Here is a 24,997-nt window from a genome sequence, read left to right as displayed (position 1 = left end):
TTATGTATTTGTGGTAAACCTTTGTTTACATGTACAACATCAAAAGTAACGCATCAAACAACGCGTCAAAAGTATGTACCATTCTAAACGGCTTAAAAAAGTGAAGTAGAACAATTAAGATTGTAAAATATATACTTTTGAATGTGAATTTTAGAGATTCAGGTTTGGAAAAGTTATCCGGAATATTATATACCTTTGGCGCGTTGTTTCATGAACTACATGTAGGTAATTTTATCATAAATCATCATTGTGACCTAATGTGTATGAAAAAAAAACACAACGTTTTAGGAATTCAGAATCCTAATTAAAATTAGTATTTAGTAAACATACATAATAGTGACCACGAGCATAATCTACCCATTATCTTCAGAAAGCTGCACAACCATAACATTCAATTACTTAGTTTCACGTTGACGATATTTGGCAGTTCAACTCGTTTCACCGCGGTTTGGCATTCACGGACAGGCGGCCATCGTGCTTACTGGTCACTAAAAAAAGAAAATATTCTTCGGACTAAAATTATTAAACACTTACAATTTTTGTTGGATTGAGCTTAGTAAGATGTGCTTAAAGTTTAGCATTTTGTTTCTGCTGTGTGCAGTGATTTTGTCGGGATATGCAGGTGAGTTCTCTTTAAATGCCAGTTATACTTTAATGATTAGCACTGTTTTGATTTTCATTTTAATGCAGCATTACGATCAGGGGCTTATTTCTAAGGTAATAAGACTAATATTGCAAGCATGTTGTCATGGAGACCCATACAATTTAACACTTCATGCAGTAATAATATTAGTCTAATACTCTCCAGAAATTAATTCTCATGTTTTGATATTAACTAACTAACCTAAACTATACCTAATACACATTATTCAAATTATAATTTATCAGTTAAAATTTTAAATTGGTATTATAATTTAAATAAAGCGTCTAGGTACCTACTTACCTAAAGTACTTATATTCGTTTGTTTTATTTGGAAATTATATACATATATAAGTATATACAGATTTGTCTAATTTACTTACTGCCTACTGGCGGATATGATTACTTAGCGTATGAATATTTATTTTGTTATGACTTATGGATGTATTCTATGAGTCTAACTACGAATATATTTATACATATATCTACATACTTAGTACAACTTGGCACAACATCAGTTTAGCTGAGTCAGTGCGACTTTGTCGATGGTTGTATTGTAAATTGTTCCCAATAATGTATTTATAATGAAAAAGGGGTTCCAAAATATATTATACTTAGTTGATAATAAATAAAATTTTGTGAGGCGTTACTAAAATCGCTCTCGGAATAATTTTTATTGTAGTATAAGGATATTCATGAAAAACAGTACTTTCCGTGAAATATAATCAATAGGTACCTATTATTCAATAATTTATTCATACCTAATCCTAATAATGATAGGTACAGTACACGTACCTGCTATATGTTACACAACGAAGGCCGCAAAAATATCTGGCACGATCTACTTTGTAGAGCCCTAAGAGCGTGTCACATATTATTGCGGCCTTCGAAGAAAATAAGCAAGGTTAATAAATTGTTTGATATGATCAATATTAATTTAAATAATAATAAAAATACTTTAACATAAGTATAGGTATCTACTTACTTTTGAATTACTTGGTCTTTTGAAAGTTTCTTAAATGAACTATTTCTTTAGTCATCCTTTTACTCGTAAATCCACGAGCTCAATGTTTGTGGAGCAATTCTTAAACGGGAACTATCACAGTTCTAATCTAACTCGGCTCTCTCGCTCGCTGTATTGCACTGCTATTTCCTCACATTTAATAATTGTACGATTCTAGATCTTATTCCCTAGGTTTAAGGGCTGAAACATGCAGATATCTCCAAGTCTAGGGGTTGTGAGGCTTACCGAAGTCACTAGGAAATTATCTTTCGGCTGCAGACGGTCGTAAACTTTTAAATTATCGCTGAGAGCGAAAAACTGAACATTATAATTGCCCAGTCATCTTACGCCCAAAAAGGGCAACAACCTCGTAATGAGAGCTAGAAAGCTGGAATCTCGTATAAACCGTCATTGTGGTGTTGTAAAGGTTTTCTTTATTATCTCCCATTCCGAGGTGAAAACCTTAATTTTTGTGCATTATAAGACCAACTGAACATCGTTAAAGTGTCATAGTTTGTTATTTCCATAGACCTTTTGAACTAAGTACCTACTTAGCAAGTAGTGCGTTTCCTACTTATTTCATACACCGCACCAGGTAAACACAAATAACCTAGCAATATGAAAAAAATACCAATTCAGCGCTTAACGTTAATAGTTATTTCTTTACAAGGGGGCAAAGTTGTTTTTTAACCGCTTACGAGCGATATTGATACCCGAGCAAGCGAAAGATTCCAAAATTGAACCACGAGCGTAGTGAGTGGGTTTTAAAGTAGAATCTTCGTTAGCGTTACGAGAGTTTCACATTTTTCACTACACAAGCGTGAGGAAAATTCTAATTGTAACAATATCAAACCAAATCAAATCCAAATGAATGTTATTAAATATTTATCATTCAAAATCATTATTTAAAAGTAAATTCTACCAGACAACATGAGGAAACTTTCTGTAATGAAACTTTTTCATCAGTTTATGAACAATCAAGAGAGCCTAAACAAGCTGGCGTGGTAAAAAATAAAATGTATATTGACGAACTATGTTTTATGATTCGATTAAATTACAATATATTTTTGATGTATTATGTATTAAATACGTATACACCAAAAGTATTTACATTTATATGGGATACTTACTTGCTTTATGCTTCATATTTTTTACTTTTTTTAAACAATTTTAAATATTTATTATTCGACACAATGAAAAATGAGATCGTACAGCAGTGTCAGCGAAACATACCACAACGCCTGTTGTCTCCAAGTTGCCATAATTATCTTTTCTTATACAAATCCCACGTTTAATGCAGGTACTGCCTAGTTGTGAAAAGAGTGCCCGAAGTGTGCCCTGGCTAAAGAGGCGTAATCTGGTTGTAATAAGCCTATAACCCGCCGCAGTAATGGCCTGTACACCGCCAAGCCTTTGTAACTCCCTCTGCGCTGTTTATTCTGCCCCTTTTTATTTTCCAAACAATACGGACTGCCATTTCCATCGCAGACTAACCTTTCGCTTCGGGCGAACCAATATAAATGCGTGTCTATAATATTTGTAAGAATTCTGCGTAATCAGGGGCCTTATTCGACATGCTAAAGTGGCAACTTTTGCATCTACGTTTCATTAAAACTTCTTAATTGCAATAAATAATTAAAAAAAGTTTAAGTTCAAGTTTTACTACTAGGTAGGTAGGTTTATTATGGCTCTGAACTTGGGATGCAGAGATCACAGCTACACTGGTTCGTCGCTGCGGCTAAACGAAATCATGGAATAACAGCAGGAACGGATTCATGCGGGAGTCGTCTCGAGCAATATCCGATTTTGTATTCATAACACACAGTTAATCTCGATTTTGGCTATGTTGTCGCGAGTATGCTGTTTCATAAACGCAAAAAGCGAAATGTTGAACTTGATAAAAATTCTGCTCAACAAATATCGAATAATAGGTCAGATATATACCTATTCAACCTGTATATTTGTCAAAATGGGCTAGACTCTACTCATAGTGTTGTGTTCTTGCCGGTGAGTAAGTGTGTCAGAGCTCAAGGGGGGGGGGGGGGGGGGGGGTTAGGGTCGGCTCCTCTGGAGTTACAGGCGTACATAGGCTACGGAGACTGCTTACCATCAAGCGGGCCGTATGCTTGTTTACCTTATATTATAACATCATCTTTGCGTATTTTTTGTTTGTACAGAATTTTAGATTGCGATGGGCTTGATTCGAGGATTTTATTCAGTCATGCCCGTTAAAAGGTAAAAAAAAATTAACACGTAAATATGCATTTTACACACAAGAAATAATAATAAACCATAAATAATTATTATAAATAAAATATGATTATAAATAGGTATCAATCCAATTATATATATCTAAATATGTATACAGTCTCTAAATATCGAATTCCACAAAACATAGTAAAACTACTACCTACAATTCAAAATTTACTCCTATTAGAGGGATATTAAGATATTTATGCTTATGTTGGGTTTATGATTAAAAATACCTACTAACTTGGTTTTCTTAGGAAAAAACTCTTAAAAGTTAACTGGCAATATGATTGTTTAAATATAATAAATAAAATAGTTCCGTTACGTGGATTTTTGGGTGGACATTTAATAAAATTATACTGCCTTGTGCCCACAGCCGACTTATAATGTTTGACCCACATGGTTTTTAACGAATTCTACGTTATCAGCATAAACAAATACTATTTGACATTTTACGAGTAGGTACCTAACGCAGTGAGCACAATTCATAAAATAAAAATGTTAGAATTCACAGTATTTTGCAAAAACGAAAAGGGCAGTGTGGGTTAAATATTAGTAGGTTAATAATATTATATTATTATAATATAAGTTATTATGTCTGTCTGAGCAATAGCTTGGTTTCGTGTATAACAAAAATAATGGGCATATTCAGTATCGTATTCTGATTACGAAAAAGTAGAAAAATACGCAAAGCATTTTTGGCCTTTGTATTAATTTATTATAATGTAAAACATTTTTCGTGTCACACATTTTTTAGTTCTACTTTTTCCTGATCATAACACGAAACTAAAAATGCCCCTTAACAGATTCCCATTATTTTTGTTACACAGTGATGACAGGTTTTATTCAGAAAATAAATTATAATTATCTATATTAAATCTAGGAGAGGTATATCCAGGCCGGATTGTAGCGTATTCTTACGAAATTTTTATTTAGTTTTTGTACAACCAAGACCGCCATCTTACCTACGTGTAGTGTCAGCTATTCTTGTCACAGCCTGTGATGACGTCATGCCACCCTCGACCCATATAAATCAAAAGCTACGTGACGTGACACAATGGCTACGCTTATTTCCTGCAATTTAATCCCATTACCTGATCGATTTGCGATACGTCAAAGTCATGTTTGCGTATGTACATACCTTATTTGATTGAAACGCTGACAATAGTCGGAATAACGAAGAGTGATTTTTGACATTTATGAATTAACCGATTGACCCTCATACATATACATTGAAGCTAAGGCTATCAGTTCAACGCTGTGATATGCCTGTTTTACTCAATTACCTATGTATATTTAAGTGTAGAAAATGCAGTTTTGTGAACCTTTGTTCACCTTTAATTGCAGTTTTATTTTATTTTATATTCTTTATTGGAGAAACAACAGAATCAAGTACAATAATAGTATAAATTATAAGTTATACATTGCAATAGACGTGCACCTACCTCCTAATAAAACGCTCTCACTAAGAACTATACTTAATATATAGGTAAGGTAATGCTACAGTAAACTAAGCTAAACCTAACGCACTCTAGCGACTAGATGGCAATGAAACAAAGATACTAAGTTGTCTCAGCTAGAATTTCAAGGATTTGTTTTTTGAAACTTACTCTACTTATATTGAAAATGTCTGCGGCCGTAAACATTTTATTCAAAGACGGCACAAAGGTGCGCGTATCCCAGCGTTAGTTGAGCAAGTCGGGACGGCGAACAAGGCATTGGAACGGGCAGGGCTGCATGAGGGGACCCTAAAGCGTATGTTGTCAAGCAGCTCGGGGCAGTCGTACTTATCACGACAAATGTTGTGGAGAACCAACATATCAGAACACGTGCGCCTTGACTCGAGGGAGGGTAACTTATAATAATAATAATGTTAATGTTGTTTGTTGTGACATACGTTTGCCAGTTAGGCGTCTATGTGTAGCCCGCAAATCTTTTTTTGGACCATTTCAATTGAATTTTGAATTATAATAAATGAATTATACAGGTTGTTTATTTAGTCACTTGCAATAATTTACGGGATGAATATAATATAGATCATACTGAGCAATTTTTACTATGGGACCAACCACGAAATTGCGAAAAAAAAATTGGCTGTTTCGTACATTTTGGCTGTCAGACCTTGAAATTTTCTATGGGAGAGTAAATTTTTTTTGTGATTCCGGGGTTGGTCCCATTGTAAAAGTTGCTCAGTATGACTTATAGATTCAGCCCATAAATTATTGCAGGTGACTAAATAGACAGCCTGTATGTAATTATGTATAATACGTTAGTAGTGTTTTTCTCGAAAATAATGAAAAAACGAAGGTATTCATCAATTTCACTTCGTATTTATAATATTTTATAACAGTTTCCAATATTACGCAATTTAAAACACAGATAAGTCTCTGTTGGTTGGTAACGTTGGATGAATAGATCTGATCCTGTTTATTTATGGGGTTTAATTTTTTTATATAAATATTTCACTAGGTGCGACAAATAATGCAGTTAGCATGCAACACTGCTTTTACGTAAATCGAGACTGTAAAGTTTATACATTTTTAATTTTTAACTGACCATAAACGCATATGCACTTAGACAACTAAGTTATCCGGGCATTTTTGAGAAAGATAATTTAGGTCCAACGATTATTATGTAAAAAGCAAAATTCAAAAATGTATTCTGTAGATAAAGTAGGTCTTAGGGGCTCTTTCACAAGGCAATACAACATTTACAGTGACATATAGTGACATGAACAGCCAATACAGGGTAAACATTACATTAGAATATCCTATGAAAATTTGTTACTTATTATTTAAGTACCTATGTCAAACTAGACCAGCTTTGGCAATGTCTTTTTGATACTAACACTATAGCTATAGCTAATTATTTAAATAAGGGATGATCTGCTTACCTATATATGAAAAGTAATTATATAAAATGTAAGGCACCTTAATCTGAAGAATAAGGTTCAGAATATTCTTACTATTAGTACGGTCAGCATCAAAAGTAGAGGATCAGACAAGGTTTCAAAAGTATCTACCATTCTGTAACAGCTTAACAAAGTGTGATGGTTCTATATGTAGAACAATTAAAACGGTAAAAGTTATACTTTTGAATGTAAATTTTAGAGAATTATCTATATTTGGAAAAGTTATCCAGAATATCAGATACTTTTGGCGCGTTGTTTCATCCGCTACTATTGATTCTGACTGTACCTGTAGGTGTACCAAAGTAATGTACTCCTATCATAGGTACAAAGTTTTCGGCTGTCAAGCTTATTTTTAGGAGACTTATGAAAAAAGGCAAAAAAGCATCCTTTTAAGCGAGTCCTCTGAAAGCAATTTACTTTATTGTATTTGTTCCAGTGCTTCAAATTATAACTGTCTTCAAACAAATTTATATAAGGGGAGACCGAGGTGAGTTAAAACGGAGATAAGTTGAAACAACGTTAATGTTGCGGTATTTACAATCGTCTTGAAGCAAGTGCACATATTGTAGACTATCGCACAGTGGGCCGCGGCTAAACGTCGTTTTGTTCCAGCTTTATACAATGTAGATGCCTCAAAATTTACGTTGTTTCAACCGACCTCTGTTTTAACCCACTTAAGTTACCTAAACCGTTAACGTATTAAAAGATTTTTGCAATTGTTTTTCGTTGTTTTATGATCCGCAAAGTTCAAATTTCATAGAGACGCAACCTATTTAACATGTACTTAAGTATTTAGTTTTAAAAAACTGCATGTTTTCCGGAAATATCTTTACTTAATAGCCCCAAAATTTCAATATCAACATCGATAGCAATTACGTTACGCCATTAAAATCAAAGAAGTTATTGAAAAACTTGACCCGATGCTCAACTAACGCAATAAAGAAGTATTGCGTTCAATGGCAATTCTGAGGAAAAGTATGGTTCTACAAACATCAATCCCTTCATGAACAATTTATCAAAAATTGACGAATGATGATGATGAACAGATAAAAGCGAGAATGATGTCTTTTCAATTTCTTCATATTTTATATAGGATTAATGAGATGTTTGAATTTAAGGAATGACGTACGGTGACGGTCGAGTTCGCAAACATCTTTACAAGCTAACGTTCCAAAAATATATTTACATACATGATCTTATTGTCAGTGTCTTACGCACGTATTCGAACAATGCTTATAAGATGTCACAGCGATACGAGATATCTGTCAGTGTAAAGGAGACTTTTTCTGTTAAAGAATTGTCACTTTTGACACTGTCAGATCGGTATCGTATCGCTGTGACATCTTATAAGCATTGTTAGAATATGATCGATAGGAACATGTAACATATTTTTTGTATAGTTATATATTTTTGGAACGTTGGTTTGTAAAAATGTTTGTGAACACGACTGTATGTATATAGTAAATCCTAAAGTTATAACAGAAATATTTAATACATACAATCGCATTATATTCGGATATAAAATTGTATGTAAATTGTGTGTGCGTGTATTTTTACGTTACTCCGAAGTATACCTAACATAAAAATTGATTTTTGACATTTATGATCCTTATAGATATATATTATCAAGTTTAGAACTACCGTTGCATTGTGCACATGGCCGTTATGCAATGTCAAGAGATGGTCGTATTAATTTACTTACTGGGACTCAAAACAAAACATCAAACAGTACCTATATCAAAGCGGTCGTAGGTAACTAAAATAAAATATTAAGAGCCCATCAACGTGTTCACTAGCGCCACTGCTAAATAATTGTGATTATTTCAATTTAACGATAGATATTTAAAATAAGGGTTCCGTTTTTTGCCATTTGGCTACGGAACCCTAAAAAGGGGTCCGCTACGTACTGTATTTTGTATTGAAGTACCTTTTGAATACATCATAATAGTTTTTACGTTGCTGGATTCGTCAATCTAGGCGTCCAAAGTTAAAACGGCCGTTTTCGTTTTGAGTTCATAGAACGACGAATCCAGCAACATAAAAACTAGTTTGATGTATTCAAAAGGTACTTCAATACAAAATACAGTACGTAGCGGCCCTGTTTTCTAAATATCAATCGTAAACAATCACAATTATTTTCCAGTGGCGCTAGTGGGTACGTTGATGGTCTTTTAAGTAAAATCTTAATTGAAAAGAAAAATACAGTAAATCGCATTCTCAAGAACCTTGGCCTACGTATAAAATTGTTTCAAAAAGGTTCATAATTGGAACATTAGGGACCTCTGCCGGCCCTTTAGGGTCATGTACGAAGTTAAAAAGCTCGCCTTCGATGTAAATGCTCTATTAAAAGGATCTTTCTCGGAACTCAAGAGAATCTAATTATACGTTCTGAATTCTCGGGTTCGTTTTTAAGAAACAAGGTGGAAGTATAATAAAGTTATTGTAAATAAGATGAGTATTTCATTAAAAAGTACATTACGCTCGTGTTAAAATATTCGGCTCGTCAGGGAGACCTGTGCGCAATTTTATATACTTTTATATAAAACTTAAATATGACGATACGGGTTAATAACCATTCTGTGTTGAGCAGGTCAGTTTCTTGTTATGTTAACGGATAAAAAACTAATTAAACAAAGTTTCAAACGCCGAATAATCACATGTTACGCACACAGGTAATTAGAGAAGTAAGCGGGGAGATACATCAACTCTATGATGCTTCTCAGTAAAGCGCAGTGATCTCTATGACAGCTTGCGCGCAGACACGTAAACATTCAACATTTTTAAATATAAAAACATTTAACCTTGTGTCACGACAGGTGATTAAATAATAGCCTTCTTAATGTTAATCATTACGTTTCGAAATTTTTACGTCTTGTTGGTCTCGGGTGATTGGGCACGGTCAGTTCTACGTAGATTCCGAGCTAAGGTCGATGTGTTGCTAAACCGTGTGTGCTAAATTTTTCAGATGGAAACAAGAGACGATCGTGAACTGCATGTATTTTTTTTAAATATAAAGTTAATATTTCTGTGCCAGTATCAAATTTAGAATTACCTTTGTAATTGAAAAACATGGAATTGCTTAAATTGTGGTATGTTTGGACAGTGATCTCATTTTTGGTGTTCCAATTCGTTCTTGAAGGAACTGCACAAGAAGCGGGATTTGAGTTACCAGTGCAATTAGTTGGATTCCCATTTATTATTTTGGCCGTGAGACTTACTAATTTCGTAAAGAAATTATCTTACGCATTAAGTCCAGGTAAGACACAAATAAGACACATATTCCGTTACGCTAGATTTCCAAATCATACTGAATTAACATTAGAAAAACTTTTTCAAAATTGCTAGGAAGTCATAAAACACAGACCATTGCACATGGAATACTTGCTTAACTTGGTAGAGTAGAGCACGCAGTTTATTTACAGTATTTTTTTACGAAACGTAGCCGTAATGGGGATCAACCCGCATTATGACATAAGACTTCGATTGACCAACATAAAGACCGGCGGGAAAGGTGTTACGCTGTCACGTATTCCAGTACAATCCGAGCCGTACTACGAGTTAGTTTGGCACACTGCATCGGCTTTCACGCGCGAAAATAGAAAAGGGGTACAACGGGAGTGGACATCTTTCCTGGGAGAGTAAAAATTCAAATTTCGAACGATTCTTGTTAAAATTCAAATATTAGTGCGTTTTGTTGATGCATGTGACACTTCAACAATAGACATTCGAAGTGTTGTGAAACTGTTGACTACAAATTAGCAGTTAACGTCTACTGTTGAGTTAGTAGTCGTTTTCTTCTTGATTTAATACTTGTCTACAATGGAGTGGAATAAAATATTGTACACGTCTGGTCTACTAGTGATATTGTTAAGTTGTTGCGATGATGTAAAGAGTCAAGATGCGGCGTTTGAACTGCCGGTGCAGTTAGTGGGTTTTCCGGTCATCATTTTGAGTGTGCGACTTACCAACTTTTTGAAGAAACTCTCATATTCTCTAAGTCCAGGTTGGTATAATAAATATGATGATACTACAAATATGATCATAACTACGTACTTTAAACCCACTGCACAATTTTATAATATAACACTGTACAGTCCTTTACACACTTTATTCAGTATGTAAATTCAATGCAGGCAAATCTTTAAACTTTAAGAGATAACTTTTGCTTAGAAATACAATTAAAATATTAACCATACAAAATAATTCGGCCCGCAATGTAAAGCAACACACAAGTTACGATATACGAGCTTTTTACAGTAATTACGGGGTCATAATAAACATAACTTAAAAAACTTCTTAATTTATGATTACACGGGTAAATTCTATGTCTGGTTTGATTAAATTTATTACCCGTATTGGATGTACATACACACTGTAGACTTCTGCGAAAAATCTATGCCACCTGCCTACGTAACAAAACATTTTGATTGTTGATCTATTGGTACTTGTTTTACTACACAACAATTTTGTGCAGTGAAACAAGCAAACAGCTTGCAAACAGTTGTTGGTCAATATTATGCAGGTAATCAAAACTAGTGTAAAGAGGTGTTGAGTGTAAATTTATTTACAATTATGATATATTTTACTTCTGATTTTTTGTTATTGGGAATGCTATTATAAATATATGTAAATAGACCTGCAGTACGGGCTTTTTTAAATGTCTCTATTTTTGGGTCAGATAAAGCTAAATTCTGATTTCGGCAAGTGTTTGCATTAAATTAAAATAGGTAAATATGATTACGTACAAATTGTGTGGTTTACAATATTTACAACGAAGGGAAGGTTGATACTTGAAGCCTAATGAAATGGGGTTTGCAACTGGCTATTTTCTATATTAACTATGATGCGTAAATAGTTTTTTTTTGCATAATAAATGCGTCATGTGCATCAACACTGTGTGCCCAAAGTATGACGTCATAACTTAACAACAAGTGAGCATACGCGTAATAAACTGATAGAGGGCATTGCTCATTGGTATTTATTTTAAGATTACATTTTAGTAATTTTACTGTTTTTGATCGAACCATTGTATTATGGGTAGTACGTAAAAGTAACTGTAAATATATATTTAAAATACCTACTTATAGTTATAAGTTTCAAATAGTTAACTAAACATAAACAGTACCCCTAGTGTAACTTTGATCGACATCATAACGTGACGAACGCGTTTGCGTTAAGTCTCATTTTGTATAGGATTTTGAGTTTCCAAAACGTCCCGCTTGGCGCGCTCTTTCGAAATCCAATACAAAATGAGACTAAACGCAAACGCGTACGTCACGTTTGGAAATCGAATTTATTTACACTAGGGGTACAGGTATATTACGAGTATAACAACTTGCCATTCACTGTTATAATGTGGCGTACCTATAGCGACCAACAATGTTTTAAACTTGTGAAATATTTACGAAATTAACTTGTTTATTCGTAGAAGTATTTTAAAAGCTACAAGAAATATGTATTCCAACAGGATAAACAATCTAGTCGATACAACTCGGTAATAACCGTACTAGTGTTATGTATCACTATCTATCAACTGATAGCACGTGTCAGGCGCCTCATTACTCAAACTAAACCACAACGTCGACAACTTCACAGACTGGTTTCATTACAATAAATGACTTCTTGTATAACCCATTTCTAATTCCATTCATATCGCATTTACAATGCGTTCAGGCTTCGAGTAGGTGTGCATTTATTATATTGGTATGAGACTCTTCATATTTTTTTAATTGACTTCTAGATTTCAAAAGAGGGGGTTATCAATTCGGTTGTATGTTTTTTTTTCAATTTTATATTACCTTCACTTGTAACAAATATGTAATATTAGTGGGTAGATCTCGCGATATGCTTTATGAGTAAAAAAAACTTCTTCGTAGAGTCATTATCATAGTGAACTATCAAGTTAAGACTGTAAAGGACCTAAGTTCTATAGACCATACTGGTACTTAGGTCCTTTAAGCCAATTTCCATCATTTTAACATTAAAAAAAACGAAATGACAAAAATATTTCATTTAACTACAGAATCTGCTCACAAAATTTCACGAGAATCGGTTGAGAAATGCGACCTGCAGAGGAGAACATCTAGAAATAAGAAAGCATTTTCTCCCAAGCTGAAAGGAGACCTTCGCTCGTACATACATCTAATAGCCTTAGATATCGTTTTGAGAATTTGCAGTTATTTATAATACAGATGACAATCTAGTATACCTATAAAATAATACTTTTTTTGCTATAGGTAAAACCTAAATAATTAATGCAAATTTGTAAGTAGGTATCTCATTAGACAAAAATGTAGTACAAAAGTATTTTTTACCTTACCAACTGATAAAAGCCCTCTTGTTTGTTCAAAAAAACTATTAAGAAAGTTGCATTATATCGACATGTGAGGCAAAGAGATCAGAAGTAATTAGCTGGTAGAATTTACTTTTAAATGATGATTTTGAATGTTATGGATATGGATTTGATTTGGTTAGATTTTTTTGGTATTGCATAGTTAGTATTTTACTCGCGTTGGTGGGGTGAAATATTTTGTGTTTCACTCGGAGGCAAAGTTTGTTTAAGCCTCGTGCCTTGCAACCCTCGCAACGCTCAACGCTCGCTATTTTCGGATCTTTCGCTTGCTCGGGTATCAATATTAGCTAGAATGTGCGAATAGGTAATTCGGCACTCGTTGCGAATTTCCTATTTTTCGCACTTCTATCGTAATGTACAGTCAGCATCAATAGTAGCGGATGAAGCAACGCGCTAAAAGTATCTGATATTCCGGATAACTATTCCAAACAAAGATAATTCTTTAAAATTTACTTTCAAAAGTATATCTTTTACAGTCTAAATTGTTCTACATAATTATAGAAGCATCAACTTTTGTTAAGCTGTTACAGAATGGTAGATACTTTTGAAACCTTGTTTGATCCGCTACTTTTGATGCTAACTGTACTATAAATAAAGTTGTATTAGAGAAAATTATCTATTTTATGCCGATATGCAATGCTTTTTATTTACTCGTCTCTATCTTATCTTATCGTTTATGCAATTGGCAAAGTATGGTTACTATGCAAACCAATCCATATAGCATAACATACCAACTTCATCATTAATCGTCTTATGCAAGGCATAATAGCTTAATTGTGAATTTAGTGCATGGAAAATTTAACTATTCGTGAACAGCAAGTTGTTATACGCGTAATGTACCTGTTTATGTTTAGTTAACTATTTGAAACTTATAATAGTAAGTAGGTACTTGAAATATATATACAGGCATTGTTACGTACTACCCATAATATAATGGTTCAATCAAACAGTGAAATTACTATATTATCAATACAGTTCGAGATATAACTAAATATTTCAAGCGCTTATCAAAAATTAAATGTAATAAGTTGATACTAGATAACATTAATTTTATTTGTTAGTTTTGTACAGTCGCCATCAGATATATCGGAGCGGCCAAGGCGCTCACAAATATCTGAGCACGCCTCTATTGTCAGGGAGGTAGAGTGCGTGTTCAGGTGTTTTTGAGCAATTTGGCCGCTCCGATATATTTGATGGCGACTGTACCATTACCAACATTGATTTAAAGCATAGATATTAGTGCAGATTTTTAAAAATGTAAATATGCATTGATTATAAGATAAAATATTGAGTACTAAGGTAACAATATTTCAATAATAACCTCCTCATTTTAAAAGGCTGATAAAGATGATAATTTGAGAGGCGATAAAATGCATGAGCCATGATTCATAGTTAAGTTTCCGCCGACCTCCGTTTTAAACTTTGCTGATAGTGATTAAAACTATTAAACTCATTTATTTAACAGGCTTCCATTTAACTTTAGCGGTGAAAACATAGTTAGGGAAGTCAGACCGATCATTTATAAGGTATAACTAGACCTTAATAGGTATTTATTTAAATTAAAAATCAAGAAATGGATCTGTTTTGGAAGGACATTTAAGACAAATTTTTGGCTTTAAAAGTATTTACAAAAAGAAACAAGCAGAAGTGTCCATACAAACATTACCCCTGTTCACATATAACGTTATCTACATATAATGCTCTCGACGTAGTTTTGGATTATACAAAAAATGCGAATATTTTATACACAACAATGCATCTTTAAAAAAATGCATTGACATATATATAAGGACAGGCCTTACGGGTACTAGGAATGGTGCTAGTGCAGTGGTGTCACTCATGAATTCGAGCCAATTGTGTAGTCTACTAGTTGCGATCAATCGCGCGCGTGATGGGAACTCATCAACCAATCGTGTTGTTGTAGAGAGAGAGAGAGAGTAGAGAGCGTTTATTCGTGGCAAAATAAAAGAAGAAAACAACAAGTAACAAAATATATCATATAAGCCACGAAATGGCATGGCGTTAGACTGCACGATTGGCTCGAATTCATCTGCGTGACTCCGCTGTACTCTGTGACTGTAGTGTACTGGTCCCATTCTTATTGCCCGCGCTTAGATATATGTCAAGGCAACAAGGCATCTTTAAAAATATTAATTTTTAATACAACGCGCATTTATGCATTAATAACCGAAGTATAATGTGTACAATTTATGAATTCACAAACTATGTTCTCTGAACGAGCTTGGTATCACTTGTAAGAATTGCTGCTGTTAATCAATATTTCGAAGACAAGAAATGGGCGGCTCAGGAAATGATAGATACTTACTCGTATTAACGGAAATGCAAGTTTGTCAGATAATCTCAAGAAATGGTAGACGGCAGATCAATTGTGTAACAGCGGTTTTACCTATTACATTATAAGCACTAACTTGAGTGGATTTGCAGTTTTATGGAATATAAGTACTTGAGATCGGAATGAACTAGAAGCCGTCGTCGATCCTAATTTTTTTATTGGTATTGTTTTATTGGTAGTGCATAGTTACATATATTCTCGCACATAGGTACTTAAATATTATTTTTGGTGCGTACTGCACTGCGAGAATTGTCAAATAAAAATTAAATCAAGTTGAGTTTTTAATTTTGAACTCGGCTTGAGCTAATATACTCGTAGTTCGTAATGTTCTGCATAAATTGTATTTAGACCTCGCTAACAGAGTTTTCTAGAAGGCTGGAGCGTGCGTATGCATAAAGGACTTATTTTAGTAGGGTTATTCGAAAAAAAAAAATTAAACGTTTAGTCTAGTAAAACCAATTGGATACTCGCGTTCGCTTTTCCTAGAAGGCAGCAACACGTGAGTGACACGAACTAAAATGTTAATCAAACTGTTTTGATTTCATTAAGAATAAGACTCAGGGTATAAATTATCAAGCCCAAATAAAATAAAGCCGCTAAAATACGGCGCAATAGCCGTAGGTATATATATCTACAACTTTAAATTAAAATAACGAATGTTTCACCAAAGTCACAATTTTCGATAGAGCTTAAGTGGACTTAGCAGTCTCAGGCAGGGATGGTGAAGTTTTAATTAGCCCACCCGGCAAGGCTCAACGAGGCAGAAAACCATTTTGATAAGCTGAGGTCATTTCAGTTCAGCTTACCTTACCTTTTAATGTTACTACGGTACCTTCCTGGATATTGCCGTGTACATTAATTAAGTTTGTTTTAGTTTTATTATAATTTCTTGTACGTTTTGTAAATTAATTTAGAAGTGACATTTTACTAAAATAATTGAAACTGTTTTAAATTACGACTAATAAACATAACAATGCGAAATGCATTAGTGATTTATGCCTTAAAAGTTTTTTTTTTAATTAGTACAGTGTTGCAACATGCAAGTAATCAATAATACGTAAATAGATGTATTCTAAATATCCAACCACGTTGCACCTACTGCAATTGCAATCGCTATGTACTTTCCTAATACATTGACTTATAATAGACCTTGCCAGTCATTTTCATCGCTTACCAAATACTTACTAGCCTGTGACTTACCAATATTGGGTGATCTATTGCGTTTTGTTCTTACGATTTTCGGGTTAATTTGATATTGATTTAACTTTACTCGCAGTGTTAATAATATATATAAGTACATAATATGCATAATATACATATTACATACTTACTAGCAGTCAAGGTGAGAATTTTAAAGTTCGATTTTAAGTCTTGGTCAGTTTTCAAGTTCAGAATCAGTAACTCTGAAGCAAGCAGCTACCTAATTAGAATGAAATAATTTAAATTTAACACAATGAAAATAAGGTCAGAATCAGAATCAGATTTTTATTTGCTAAAACATGGTACAAAAGGTCATACATATAAAAAAGGAACTACATGTTTCGTCACAAAGACATGCAAATATTTAAGAATGTCATGTGTATCGCATCCATAAATTACTTATACCTACTCTATTACAAATGTATGACATTGAGATATTCTTAAATGGTATAATATGCCTTAGATGCTAAAAATGTATACAATGCAGTTTTAAACTCTTTAATGTTTTCTTGTTTTAGGATGCTTAGTGGTAATTTATTAAATATAGGTGGACTTCCTTATTAGGTAAGTAAATAATTCCCGTATCAGGACGTCGCGCTTCATAACAAACAAAACACATTCTAAAGTAAGAAAGCAACCCTTCGCTCAATCCATAAAACACCGTGGCTCAATCTTTGTCTTCGTCATTCCAGCCACATACCGCTCGCGCAATCGCCGGCAGCTGGCCGCCGACGCCGACCCGTTCGACGCGGCGGAGGTCGAGAAGTACATCGTGGGCGAATTCGGCGCGCGAGCGTGCGTGTTCGAGCGCGTGTGCGCGCATTACGCGGCGCGCGCGCAGCGGGACCCCAAGCCGCAGATGGACTGGCCGGACGTCTTCAGGTGACTTACTTTATTTTTACTTGATCTAGTACATGTGTGCCATCATTATATGTTAAATTGATGTAAGATTACAAACCATTGTTAAATCACAGATTTGATTACAAATCACAAATGTCATTATAAATTATTACCAGTTAGAACACAACTTGGTGACAAATCCGTTAATAGTCGTCAATGCTAAACTATTATAATGAATGTACCATTGCGTCATAATAATAAGTCACACCTGTCCTTGACATACAATAAGAGTGTCGTTAGTCTGACTGAAGTTGCTGTAAAGTAAGCTCCTCACCTTTAGACTTAGTTATTTATTATTATCAACTTTATTGCAATATTGGCTAAAGCATTACTTAAAACTTTTTACCCGCACTTATATGTGCTTAACATTATAAAAAAAATCTAGTAACAAATTACGTAGGTACCACGTTACTAACTTAATCCTAAACAACACCACATTAATTCTCTTGCAATCTAACAAAGAAACTAAACGAAATGGAACTTTGGGTAAAAGTCTACTACGGTTTATTAATGAATCCCACTAAATGTTTCATGGGTTTCCCAAAGCGTCCGTCCTTGACCTAGCTGTTTTATGCACCATGCTATAAGAATTACCAAACTGCATGCAAATTGGGCATTTCAATGCCATGTCCGAACTGTGTATCCAGGCCAGCGACTGGCTAAATTGCCGTTCGTTAAAGAATGCAGCAAAGTGTGTCCAGTGAACTCGAGTTGCTGTAGGGTTGTCGATCACGTTTATTATATTAGTGCGGACGAGCGTGGTGTTGGAGCGTGTAGAAATTGAAGGTTTTTTATGTAAGTAAGTAATTAGCTGGACATTGTTAAAAAAATAAAATATATCTTATTGGAATATAGTCAGACCAATATAAATTGGCAGCAATTTAGACAGTGCTAGTTACTAAGTGTTATTTTAGACGTCATACTTCTATGAAATAATGACGTTTACTTAACACTTGCACAGGCTGGGCTAAAATCAAATCAAAATCACTACCAACTTATCGTGGTCTGACTCTAGTACTTTTGCCTTAAAGTACATAAATACAAACATCAAAGCTATAAATACACATATTTAAGACGGTTTTGGAATAAAAAGCTCTAAAGGCCAGCTAAGTACCTAACAAAATATTACCTAATTACAACCATATTTTAAATAGGACGACCACGTAACGTTACCCAACACGGGTGCTCGTCAAACCATGCACTCGTTTAACTACAACACGTCACGCATCGGACTCGGAGTAATCATAAATACTAGCGAGAATAAAACCGGCCTTAGAAAAGTTGCATTATCACTTTGTATAACAAGTTTGTGGTTAGACTAATTAGGAACGGAAAATTCTAGATAGACTAGCTGAGTAACAAATCATTAGTGACAGCCCTAACACAAGTAGGCCGCCAACGACGACGTAACGATACGCAACACGGGTCATCGCGAGCCACGCACCCGCCGAGTCGTTGGCTGCAACACCACGCATTCGGAAAACATGATTAGCGACCTTCGTAATGTAAACATAGTACAGGTGAATTGGGTATAGGTACAGTCAGCAATACTATTAGCTTAGCACCTTTACGTACAAACTTCTATGCAGGGTGGATACTTTTTTCTCTGCAGTTGACTGTACAAATAGGAATAATATTGTTCAATGGTTTTCCCAAGTTAATACATTTTATTTTCTGAATGACACCTTGGTTTAAACGTGTTTTCCTTAGTCAAAACTATTTTTCTAATTATTTTTTTGATTAAAACTATTTTTTTACATGTCATTAGTCAATACAACCTAGTTTCAAAGTGTTTTGGTGAAAACTAGAATTTAGAAACTGTTTAATTAAGGAAAGACCTTAATAGATATATTAGTCTTAAAAGTTAATGTGAAATAGTGTTGGTTATTCAACAAATAAAGTCAAAATACAACACAATATTGGAAGTCCTTGTTGATTATGGTATTGAGAAATAAGTATTATTTCTCTATGATTATGGCCACCTCAGAAACACAGTTTCATGACCATGATATGTGAATTACGAACAGTCATGCTAAACACTAAGAATGATTACAGGGCTGTAGTTGTGTTGTGAAATCTCCCCAAGGTTTGTGGAGTCTCGCCTGACTTACAAAAAGAAACTCCTAATTAGGAAACTTCCTGATTCGCAGATTAACCGGTTATTATTGTTTGTACAGAAAGACCAAGTTTTATTGCTAATTATGGACTTGTACAAACTTTTTAAAATATTTCGAATAATAATAATTTCGTAGGTACAACGTTGGTTTTCTACCAAAATTACTCAAATTATGTTTTTAGGGCGTATATTTGCGTAGGTCTTTTTAAATTGAATTGGCGACTACGTGAGATAATTGCCATGATATGACATTTACTGTGGAACCTAATTTATAATTGTCTACACAGTTCACATATTAGGTGCCGCAATGCAATGTAAGTTACATAATGTAATATTTGTATTAAGAGTACAATCGTCATTAAACTCTTTCTAAAGAAGAAAAAAATGCAAAATATCCAGAGGTTAGTCATCACACAAACATAACTTACTACCGACTAGGCTTACCACACCGAAATTCCTGTTCGTTCAGTTTGGCCTAATCGATTGCACATTTGATATATTGCACAATAAACAAATCGCGAACAACTAAGTTAACCTTCAATTTAAGTAGATAATTAGGAAATATTAATTGGCTTTAACTTAGCATATCTAAATGTGGCATTTGAATAAAGTCGTTAATTTAAACGTTGAAGATTCATTGAAGAGCCTACTTATTTGGAACGATATTCTTTACATTTATTTTCAAGCATCGATATACTAATGCTTTTTCTATATCACATACTCAACATTTTTACACAAATATGTAAGGATATTTTACATGAACTTGAATTTGAACCATGATTGTAAGTTGTGGACCAAAGATATCTAATTTTACGGACCTATATATCAGATGAATCAAGATGAATGGTATATTGGCTCGTCATTGCATTTAAATTGATATGAGTATGACTTTAGCCAATATTTATTTAATTGTATAATACAAAGAGTAAGTAACAGATACAGAGAAATCATTAATCTAACATTGCAGCATTAATTCCTTTGAGAGCTTCGTTGTTTAATTTTATCAGGCCCTCGTCCGGGGGCCCTCCAGTATGTTTATGCCAACTTAATTAAAATAAACAAGAATTAACCTTAAGATAACATTAACCGTCCATGTGGACTGTGTAGTTGTGTATGACCTACTTTTGCACCTACATACCGCGTTCAGCGTTGCATTCTTACATGAGATGAGCAAACCATCCGATTACTGCTCGGCTAGTTGAACTGCATTTGTGGCGAGTCTTATGCAATAATCCGCCAGCCACTTTCACTGTTCAAAGCTTCACACAGTCGACTCTAACTAAGAACCAACTTGGTTCACTCTTGGATAGCCGCCTACTAAACTATTTGTTTATCTCGGTCTGTACAATACCAGATGTTGCACATTTGTGCTAAGTTCTAAGTATTAGTTTTTACGTGGAAAGAAAAGCAACAGTTACCTGGAAATAATAAACGTGGTTTCTATGTGATGCGCACCATTTCAGATATGTCGTCGTCGTATAATTATTTATATCGTTAAAGTAACAAGTAAGCCAAAATTAAGAGAATAGCCTATTTATTTTGGTTCCGTAGCCAAAATGGCAAAAACGGAACCTTTATTGTTAGTTTTATCATGTCCGCCTGTACGTCCGTAATCCGTTTGTCACAGCCATTTTTAAATTGACGCGATATCTTTACAAAATAAGCCTGTAACCTTAAAAATACCTGTGTTAGAAATATTATTTGTCTGGTATATGATTTACCTTGGACATACATGTAAAACCTTATTTGTCTACTAATGTTTTCCTATCCAGATTCCCATTTGTGTAAAAGGATTTCGCGTGAAGTCTCCAGCCTTAAACGATTATTTCACCCCATTTTCTAATATTAGAACATTTGCAACCGACGCGGGGATCCGAGTATTAGGTCGGAATGTGAGCAATCTCAAGCATACGTGCTCATAACTGTGTGCCTTCCAAATTAAACCGTGAAAATATAAAATAATTATATTCGCGCACTCACGTAGCATCAGGTTGAAAACGTCCAGACAGGGTTATTGTTATTACTTATAATTATTTTTCTGTAAAGCAATGGTAATGATGAATTACAAGTTATATGTACAGAGAGGTGTCCCCGGGGCCCCCCTAGTATACAATCAGTCTATGGAGGGGGGGTCACCTCTCCCTGCATCTGACTACAATACAACAGTATATTTTAGTTGTTGAATTAGTTATTCGTTTATGTACACAGGTACATAAACAGGTACATGAGGTACACAGATAATGACCACGAAAACGTACTTTGGAACAAACATACTAAATACAAAAATCTCTCTTACAAAAAAATATACTAAATGCCAAAAAAGTAAATTGAGATATGCTGGTTAAATATTTCAAAGATGTGAGCTGAGCATACATCGGTATCAACAATCGGTATAAAAATAAGTAATGAACCCTAAATTCCGATGAAGTTACACCTATAATTAGCGGTAATAAGGGAAGTGAAATGTTGTATGTCTATTTCTGGACATCCAGCAACGGGTGTAAGGGGGTTTTTAGAAAAAAAAAATACCTATTTAATACTTAAATACTTTTTTTATTGTTTAAATTGATAGTGCTCGTGATTCTGAGTGGAAATGACCCAAAATTTGTTAGGTATTAAAAAAAAGTATAGGGTACACTTTTTTCTGAAAATGCCCGTATTCCTATTAAATACATCTTTTTGTCGCGGTTTTATTTCACGTATATGTTGTATGAAATATTTTTCAGAAGATCCGCAGGTAAACTTATTTATTGTTTATTTCCACAGCCATTATAAGCGTTCGTCAGACCAGGCGAAGGACTTCTACCTGCTGAGCGTGTTCCTCGGCGACATCGTGGGGTCCCCGCAGCTCTGCCACCAGCTGGGCAAGCGGAGGAGCTGTGATGAAGGCCTCTTGGAAGGTTCCTAGACGTAATTCCTAAGCTATCATTATTATTTAGGTACAGGCCGGGTTAGTAAATTTAAAGATAACTAGGTATATACATTTGTTAAAAGCCCATTTTTAATATTATTTAATACTTTTCATAAAGTAAATGTGTTGTTGTGCATGTAATAAAAGATTAGTTAATGTTAGTAAATTAAACCAGTTTTCTACTTCACATTTTAACTCCTGCACGAATGTTTATTTTCTTTGTACAAAAAGGGTTTTCTCAGACAAGTCGATAATTTGAATATTCTTTGCTAACACACATTTATATCTCAGAATGATAATAAATACTTTTAGTTATACCAAAACAGAGTAAAGTGTTGAGTCATAAGTACCCTTTATGTGGGCTTTTGATTTATTAATTTTATTATACGTAACCCCTAGATAATGTTTAAATAAGTAATGTGTATTAAATTACAGCCACATCAACACATGGTGATGATAGGTTAAGGACTATTGTTATAGCGTAAGCTGTTCATCCTACATTTTTTCCTAATTAAAAATGTGTAAAGTAACATATAAATAAAAAAAATGTAACTGTCCTTCTAGAAACAAAAAAACTGATGATCAGTGGGGTAAGAAAAATACTGGGGTATGAGTAAAGTTGTATAAAATTGTTCATACTGTTTCTTTTACCTCGTGTAATATAAACTAAATTCATCTGACCTCATGCTTTAAAAAAATATTTATTTCAGAATAGTGCATAATTTTTGAAAATTGTAAACGTAGTTAAATTTATTCTTAATATAATATTGTAAAAGTTACACATACGCATCTATCCTCTTGTAGAATTGACTAAATTCTATGTATTTGTATAAATCTTTGTTAACTACATTATATAAACTTGTTATTAGTGTTAAGTTTAAAGGAAATTTAAAAGGTGCACTTGTTAAATTAAATAATATTATTACAGCCTTGATTGGACATAATCATCAAGATATTCATGTTACAGATTTAAGCCTTAGAATTATAATAAAAAAGGTAATGTATGTTTTCTAGTTACCAAATCATTACCACGCCATACCTATATTTTGTAACTTACACGAGTTTACACGTGTCATTTACCTTTAGAGTCTGTGCGGAAAGAGAAGTCGTGGAATGTAAGGGAGCCTATACATTCTACGACTCTTCTCTTTCCGCAAATACTATAATACAATAGTTGTAAAATCACAAAATATATGCCTAATGTTACCATAATTTAAACGGCATAACCAAACAGTGTCGTAGAAGAAAAGTCATATTTTCTTAATCCAGTAGGGTAGGTACCTGATAAGCTGTATCCTAAAAATCATGAAATATGAATAAAATATAGAAGCAACTCTTCTAAGCTACTTAAGTAAAAGTTATAGAGCGTGCTCTTTTAAATATTTCAATGATTTAAGCTTTATTTGGTCACCAATACATTTTTTTGTACCTAATTGTTAAAACCGTGAATTCTTCCATTTAGATGCCACCAGCATGAGTAAAAATGATCACAATTATAATACAAAGGTTCAAGGTAGTGATAAAGACTGTTTTATTACATCACGATCATCTAATATTTAGGTAATGAGTAAGACACGTTATAGTAGAGGCTAGTCATTTCATTAAAATATACGTATAATAAAAAAATACAATTACAAATTGATTGTTTTATTAAACCCTATTTTATTTAAAAATAACCTGCCAAAAGCATGACGGCCTAGGGCCGGCGTGTGGTTCCTTAGTTATCCGTTCGTTACAAAAGGGTACCTAGAACAGGGGCTAATAGTAAGTAGTAAACTATCATGTAAGTATATAACGAGCAAAAGGGCAGCTTCGTACGCTTTTACTAAGCATGGGAAGACTTTTTGCGACAGTTCAGAAACGGCTTAAAAAACTGATTATATTCGCTATTGTTTTTATCGAGTATTTTTAAGCTTTACGATTTTTTTCCATATGTTTTGGACCCATGGTTCTAAAGTTAGAGGGGGGAGGGGGCGCATATTTTTTTCTTTCGGAGCAATTATTTACATTTATAAAAAAAAAAGAAATTGTTGAAGACCTCTGATTGTTTTAAATCCTATACATGATCATATCTTAGATGATATCATAGGGTTAAAACTAAAAAAAAAACACTTTACGTGTAGGGGAGGTACCCAAAAAATGTATTTTTCTCATTTTTATTTTACCACTTTATCGGATGTATGTATTGATTTATATCTCCATTCCAAATCGCAGATTTATAGTACTAACGATCACGGGGTTTAATTGAGGTTAGGTAAAATTGACTACGGAACCCTAAAAATAATTGGTATTTCCAATATTACTTACGTATTTCTGTAGTGTACATTCCTAATAACGTATTATTAATGAATATAAATTTAT

General features: G+C 33.8%; 1 protein-coding gene across 3 annotated transcripts; it reads left to right on the top strand.

Moving 5' to 3' along the window:
* The first annotated feature begins 231 nt into the window (after nucleotides 1–231).
* LOC133532865 (uncharacterized) lies at nucleotides 232–24,274 on the top strand. Of its 3 annotated transcripts, none has more exons than XM_061871737.1 (3): nucleotides 232–622; nucleotides 17,402–17,591; nucleotides 22,492–24,274. In XM_061871737.1, exons 1-3 carry the CDS (start codon nucleotides 562–564, stop codon nucleotides 22,631–22,633), a joined length of 393 nt encoding a protein of 130 aa, XP_061727721.1. In that variant the 5' UTR covers nucleotides 232–561; the 3' UTR covers nucleotides 22,634–24,274. The 3 variants fall into 3 exon arrangements, with proteins under 3 accessions (XP_061727721.1, XP_061727715.1, XP_061727710.1); XM_061871731.1 differs by lacking the exon at nucleotides 232–622 and adding an exon at nucleotides 8,246–10,807; XM_061871726.1 differs by lacking the exon at nucleotides 232–622 and adding an exon at nucleotides 8,248–10,060.
* The last annotated feature ends 723 nt before the right edge of the window (nucleotides 24,275–24,997 follow it).

The sequence above is a fragment of the Cydia pomonella genome, chromosome 2 (assembly GCF_033807575.1).
Source record: "Cydia pomonella isolate Wapato2018A chromosome 2, ilCydPomo1, whole genome shotgun sequence".
Taxonomy (NCBI): domain Eukaryota; kingdom Metazoa; phylum Arthropoda; class Insecta; order Lepidoptera; family Tortricidae; genus Cydia; species Cydia pomonella.
This window is presented reverse-complemented; position numbering and strand designations above follow the sequence as displayed.